Source organism: Sinocyclocheilus anshuiensis, unplaced genomic scaffold (assembly GCF_001515605.1).
Source record: "Sinocyclocheilus anshuiensis isolate Anshui unplaced genomic scaffold, SAMN03320099.WGS_v1.1 scaffold313, whole genome shotgun sequence".
Classification (NCBI taxonomy): Eukaryota; Metazoa; Chordata; class Actinopteri; order Cypriniformes; family Cyprinidae; genus Sinocyclocheilus; species Sinocyclocheilus anshuiensis.
In genome coordinates this window covers 809591-816743 of record NW_015536469.1, presented here as the reverse complement: position 1 = coordinate 816743, position 7153 = coordinate 809591, and the positions used below count along the sequence as shown (strand labels likewise).

Here is a 7153-nt window from a genome sequence, read left to right as displayed (position 1 = left end):
ATCACACAGACAGGCATCTGAGATCGGCTCGATTTGAGAAAGGGGAAAACATTTAACCAGATTAAAAAAAACACTGGGTGGATTTTTATCATTATAGGGTGGTTGTGTACACACACTGCCAACACACATTTCAGTTCAAACAACTTGTAAAAATGCATGTAGCATCCTATGACCCCTTTAAATGATTAAGCTTTTCATTTCTGTCCACAGTAAAACTAGCTTGTGCTCAGTGCCGTTTACAATAAAGAGTCATAGTGCTTTCATCTTTAAACTACAAGATACAGTAGGAGTAGGTGAACAATAATTTGGTTTCAGGTCCAGGACACTTGCATGCCATGTGCAAATACGGAGTAGCAATTAGCTTAAATGGCAAAAAAACTAATATCTGCACGTGCAATTACTTGAAAGGACCAAGATCCTTGAGGAGATTGAAGTAGATGGTTTTTCGAAAAGCGTAAAATTGGACCCCATCATTTCTTACGGTCCGCAAAAGGCACCTCTTGATGATATTGTAAATTAGTAACTAGTCAAAGATGCTGTAAGCGAGTACCACAGCTTTTTTCCCCCTAGCCAATCAGAAACACTCTTTGCCTGTCAATCATTTTGTGGACAGGACGGGATTTAGAATAAAGGTCTAATTTTGTTGGCTAAAATCACTTACAGCACCTTTAGTAGCGAAAGTTCAATGGTATTATGACAGAATTCAAGTAATTCTCTATTCAATGGCTCAAATATTTACGACAATTTACATTTTTTATGTGTCAACCCCTCTCGATATTAAAATATTGAATGAACGCTTGTGAAATAAAGCGCAATATGAGCTTGTGCAATGACTCGTCAAACACGTATGGCAAAACAAGTCAAACTTCAAACAGAAATGAAGGCAATTTCACTCAATGGGAAAAGTAAGACACGAAGCTACCATGTTTCTTGCACATACACATACACACACACAATTAAATATACTATGGACATCTGAAAATACTACTAGATCCAGGCGGAGAAGAGGCCAAACTCAAGTCTGAGGCCTGGTTTCACAGTCAGGGCTAAGACTAAGCCAGGTTTAGGCCATAGTTCAATTAGGACATGTAAGTATCTTTTATAAACGTTCCTTGGAAGAAGAAAAAAAAACACTACTGGTGTGCATCTTGAGACAAAACAATGTTTTAAAATATGTCAGTGCAAGTTTCTTTCAGTTAAAACAGCTCATGCATTTTAGTCTGGAGCCAGGCTTAAGCCTTGTCTGTGAAACCAGGGGTGTTTTCATGTCTTTAAAGATTTGAGCTTTAGGATCGGTGTGGTTTTTAGGTTTAAAAGAGACTGCAAGAGAGATTTGATTGAGCCTTGGCCACACTTTTAACCAGCTTATGTTATGACTGAGGATGATTCACTTCTATTGAATCTGTTTTCTGAAGTACATGTTTGTGAATGGATGCATGCATGTTTTGGATGGAGAAACAAAGCTGTTTGCTTCATAATGGTTTTGTTCTGGTGATCTCTTCATGCACACCGCTTTGTTTCTTGTCTTCAGAATATGCTTTGTCTGCGGTTCTTGCCTCGACCTGGATTTGGAGAAAATGACCCATTGTTAGACAGATCTGCAGGAGTGCAGGTGAGGTGAAAGCGTTTTCTTACAGGTGTACAGATGAGATTAATGTTCCTTGTGCATGACTAAACATGATCAAGTTGTGCTCTGCAAATAGAGATGAGGGATGTCAAAGCAATGGAATTGAATACCCGGCGGCTGGAATACTGAGCTCTTGTGTCCCGGATCCTTCTGTAGCTGGATCTCCCTCAGTGAAAACACAGATGAGGCTGGAGAGGATAGAAGACAAGTGGGTGATGATCAAAGCAAATGTATTTTCTTCTTTGTTGTTTCATCAAGGTGAAAGACAGATGATAAGGCTCGTGTTGAGGTGATGTTATGTAAGCAGACAATCTAGAAATACCATAAGTATTGGGATGAACTCACTGTCAGGTATGGAGTGGATGTTCTCGCCCAGAGTCAGGAAGTAAGAGTGTCTCAGAGACGAATCGGCGGAAATCCTGCGCTTGGTGTCATACTGAACAGAAACAAAACAAACAAAGAAAAATGGAGGGAAATGTATATTTTGTTATTAGACATTATATTTGAATATAAATATTATAATATAAACAATATTAATATTATACATAATGCTTCAATCTATAGTGACCATAATTAGGATTTTGCATATTAAGGTTTTATTTGTTTATATATATTTATATATTATTTTGTATATATTTTAAATATAAATATTATACATTTCTTATTGTTTTCTAAAAAAATTAACATTGATCTCATCAATATTTTTGGGGTTTCTCAGAAAAGAAAGCCTTCATTTTAAATGTAACAGTTTTATCAATTTTTAGAAGTACAGTAGATACTCTCTAACATTTATAAAAACATTTTAGTGATGTTCTCAAATTGCAAAATCTAAGAAAGAAATAATGAATTAATGCAGAAAGAAATAATGTAGTTTTCACTTTTAAAATTCTAATGTTATATGTTAGAGTTTAGGTTTGTCTATAGTGCCAGTTGAGAAAAACAGATCTATAGTTACCTTAACTATCTTTTATGATATAATATATATATATATATATAAACTTTGAATATTATAATATAAATTTCATAATGTTTTCTAGAAATATTAACATTGATGTCTGTTTTCTCAGAAGAGAAAGACTACATTTTAAATTTAATCAACTTTGAATAAAATTGTTTTATATTTTAGAAGTACAGTAGATACTCTCAAAGCTAACAGAAATGCACTAAAAGCCAGAGAACTTGAATTTTGATCTTTTTTTACACGTGTGCGCATGCGTAACGCTTCTTCCACTGTTTTGCGCACTAGAGCGCAAGTGCTGCCTGTGTTCTTTCCCGTCCTGTGTGCTCTTCACTAATGACTCGATTTGAGCACAGCTCCGCTGACTTGTTGATCCCTGAGCTATAAAATAGTTTTAAATAATGAAGCACCCATCACCCTGCTGTCATCTCACACAAAGTTATAAAATTGTCTCCGGCGAAGTTTGGCGGTGTTTCAAACGAGCAGAGCGTTCAGAGCGCATTGTGTGAGGCTGACGGCGCGATCAGTCAGCGGGGTTTGATGAGAAACAGGTGCACGGTTCGGACTCATTAAGGCCGCTGTCACCATTAACGAATCGCGCACTCCGCGGTCTTTCATCATAATGACAGGTCAGAGCGCACTCAAGCTGCGCGCGCCATCAGAACGCACAAAAGAGAAGGAGAGAAACGCATTCACGTTTCTGCACAAATACCGCATTCTACCGAAATACAAACGCACATAATCTTAGACCTCCCATTGACTATTCTGTTGTTGTTAAATTAAACGAATCATAACTATTAACCTCTATTTTTAGGCTTTTTACCATCTGATACCATCAGGGTACATGGTACATTTGTAGGTGCAGATTTTATTTAGGAAGCTATTTGGCACAGTTTTTAATCACATTTACCTAACTGTCATACTGGAGACATTATAGTATATTGACTTTTAAAGTTTGTAAATTAAGCTTATCATAATAGTTTGCTTGTTTTACCTGGTTTTAGCTGGCGTTCCAGTCTGACCAGCCAAAAAGTGGCCCAAAACCCCACTAAAACCAGAAAAAAGACCAGTCTGATGATGGGTATGTTTCCCAAAAGCAACTATGGTCGCACGTTTCGTCGTTACCATTTGAGTTCAATGGAACTAACGACCATAGTTAGCTAACGATGCTTTTTGGGAAACGCACCCCAGGATGGGAGACCAGCAAAGACCAGTAAACTCACTTAATGTGTGTGTGTGTGTGTGTGTGTGTGTCTTAAATAAAGACATATTTAGTTGTTCTGTGAATCATTTTTTCTCAAAAGAACATCTTGATGACTTAATAAGCTAATCATAATAGTTGGTTGGTTTTACCTGTTTTTTAATTAATTAATTAATTTCTGGTTTAAGCTCTAAAACTAGCAAAAAACAGCCTGACCAAGCTTAAACTGTTTTATTTCTTTCTTTCTTTCTTTCAGCAGGGTGCAAAAATATTTTCAAACTCTAAACTTAATATACATTGTTTGGCTTTTATTTATTTTTTTGAAGCACATAAAGACATTTAGTTGCTGTCAATCATTTTTCTTGAACAATTTTTCATGCAACTTTATATCATATTGCCTTTTAATCATAATAGTTTGCCGGTATTACAGTCTGACCAGGCTGGGAGACCAGCTGAAATCAGCAAACCCACTTTTTTTTTTTTTTCTGAAGACATCTGCATTTTTTTTGTCCCCAAATGTACACTGGAAAAAAAAAAAATTATGTAGCAACATTTTTTACTTAGAAATTGCTAGTAAATGTCAGAATTAATTACAAAGACATAGCAAGTAACACAATTAGTTAAATTTTGCAGTAGAAAAACTGAAATAGTATTTCCTTGTAAAATGTACTCCATTAATCATTTGTTTTATTTACAACTTCGTAAAATCATTTGTTACAGTGTATAGCTGGGTCAGTAACATGCATTACTGTATGCAATGTCTACTGCAGACTACAGCCAAAACGCTATGATCAGCATTGAGTCTCTGGAAGAGTCTTTAGCCTGTGGCAGCCCTCTTTGTTCAGTCATTCCCCCAACATAATCTTGAACAATATTCCTCTGAAAGGTCCTTACTCTTGCCTGTACCTGAGTGAAGCGTGGAGGTGTCTGCGTTTGTTTAACTGTGTTTTGATAATGCTATAATGCTCCGGGCCTGACACCCCTGCCTGTATCAAACTAATTGGACCTGGAGGAGAGCAGGCAGAGAGGGGAAGCTGACACCATAATTAGCTTCTGAGCTCACTCTGTCTCGGTAGCGAAACTCTTTAACAAGGGCCTTTTTTCACCCAGGGATTTGTGGGAGCTGAAGACTATTGCAGTTCCATGGCATTAAACAGCACCTCGCTGGCCTCTGCACTTGTGCTGTGTGCTTGTTAGAAATCTCACACATAAATAATATCTGATCACATGCTAGAGCTTGATCCATGTTTTTTTTTTCTTTTTAAATTATACGGATTTTAATTATAATTGATTGATTTGAATTGATTAGTACATATAGCTTTTAATTTATTAGTGGTTGATCTGATTGTTTAAATTATTTAAATTCTTAGTTTTGCCACAATGATTATAATTGGACTGTAGAATACTAGATTGTTTTTATGGGTTATTACTTTTGCGAATTATTCTGATATTTTATTAATAATAATGATAATAATAATTTTAATTGATTAGTAGTTGATATTTAAATTGATCTGATCTTTAATAATTATTTCTGAATTTTCACACAATAATTTATAATGATTAGACTATTAGAATACTAGGGGGTTGTGTTATCAAAACATAAATTCGAATATTAATTTGTGAACATAATGATTGCAAAACATAGATAACATATATGGATAAATATCATGACATTTTATATTATTATTATTAGTAGTAGTAGTAATTTTAATTGGTTAGTAGTTTATTTTTTAATTCTTATAATTTTTAATAATTATTTTATTTCTAGTGTTTGACACAATGCATAATGATTAGACAATTAAAATACCAGGGGGCTGTGTAAAAATTGAATTTGAACATTAATTTGTGACCATTCTGATTACAAAACAATTTGCATAAATATCATGGTCGTAAATATTATTAATAATATTGTTATTGTTAATAATAGTAACAACAACAATATTAATACTTATTATAATAGTAAAAAAAAAAAAGCTACAGGTCTTTATTTCATGCTTGAGAATGAAGGCTTTTACATCAATGTATTTTGTAGTGACTTAAGTTAATGTGGCGTAATGGCTTTGTTGGAGACCCACCAAATAGATTTCTATTAACCAATAGAAAAGAATGTCAGTATTATTGGATTATCAGTCTCTTATTATGCAGATGTCAACAGAATTGTATGCATGGTTGCATGGACATTATTGTTATTATTTTTAGTGTTTTTAACAATAAATAGACACTTTATCAGATTGAACTATAGTAACTTACTCACATTTTATGACCAAAATAGGCAGTAATATTCTTGTTTCATCCATACTATGATACCAGAAATATTGTCTTCCTGCTATTCTGCCATATGCCATCCTTCGATGACCTCTTTCATCAGCAGGGCGTTTCTAAACACAGTACCACCACTGGCTAGCTGTGTGTGTGTTTTTGACATCTGACACAGACTGGCAAATCCTTATATTGCGTAAATCTATTGCCTCTCATCTTACTGGCTCCTCCTTAGCATTCCAACAAATGGAAAGTTGTCTACACAGAGCAATGCACCTCAGATAATATTTATGTTTTCAGTAAGAATGTATACATAAATACAGGGATCGATGCTTACTTTTCACATGTGCTCCTAATTTGAAACGTTTAGGAGGGCATAAAGACCTAAAAGTGCATGAAAGTGTATCATAGAATTGGTTTTCCCTTAAAAAAAGGGATATGAGGAGACATTTACATGCAAAATGATTTAATTTATTTGAATACTAAAAGTACACTAGGTTTTCTAATATTTATGCTTCAAACTGTTTACTTAGAAAAGTTCACCCACAAAATGTAAATTTGCTGAAAATTTGCTCATCCTCAGGCCATACAAGATGTAGATAAATTTGTTTCTTCATTGGAACAGATTTGGAGAAATTTAGCATTTCATCACTTGCTCACCAATGGATCCTCTGCCGTGGATGGGTGCCGTCAGAATGAGAGTCCAAACAGCTGATAAAAACATCACAATAATCCACAAGTAATTCACACTACTCCAGTCCATCAATTAATAAGCTGTGTGTTTGTAAGAAACAAATCCATCGTGTTTTTTAAAGGGGTCATATGATGTTGCTAAAAAGAACATTATTTTGTGTATTTGGTGTAATGAAATATGTTTATGCGGTTTAAGGTTCAAAAAACATTATTTTCCACATACTGTACATTATTGTTTCTCCTCTATGCCCCGCCTTTCTGAAACGCGTCAATTTTTACAAAGCTTATCGTTCTGAAAAGCGAGGTGTGCTGTGATTGGCCAGCTATCCAGTGCGTTGTGATTTGCCGAATGCCTCAACCGTGTGACGGAAATGTTATGCCCCTCACCATATTGTGATGATGCCCTGTCCGGTCG

General features: G+C 35.0%; 1 protein-coding gene and 1 long non-coding RNA gene across 3 annotated transcripts in view; one reads left to right on the top strand and one right to left on the bottom strand.

Annotated features, from left to right (window-relative positions):
- LOC107698916 (uncharacterized) overlaps positions 1-1772 on the top strand; it is a 3267-nt gene extending 1495 nt beyond the window's left edge. The window contains exons 2-3 of the long non-coding RNA XR_001635398.1: positions 1532-1612; positions 1704-1772. This is a non-coding gene — a long non-coding RNA (uncharacterized LOC107698916). The remainder of the gene's footprint in view (positions 1-1531; positions 1613-1703) is intronic.
- LOC107698687 (cyclin-dependent kinase 18-like) overlaps positions 1211-7153 on the bottom strand; it is a 112573-nt gene continuing 106630 nt past the window's right edge. For both annotated transcript variants that reach the window (XM_016499879.1, XM_016499815.1), the window contains exons 14-16: positions 1973-2063; positions 1738-1815; positions 1211-1562 (exon numbers count right to left, since the gene is read on the bottom strand). In XM_016499879.1, the coding sequence (XP_016355365.1) occupies positions 1528-1562; positions 1738-1815; positions 1973-2063 (204 nt within the window). In that variant the 3' untranslated portion in view covers positions 1211-1527. The remainder of the gene's footprint in view (positions 1563-1737; positions 1816-1972; positions 2064-7153) is intronic.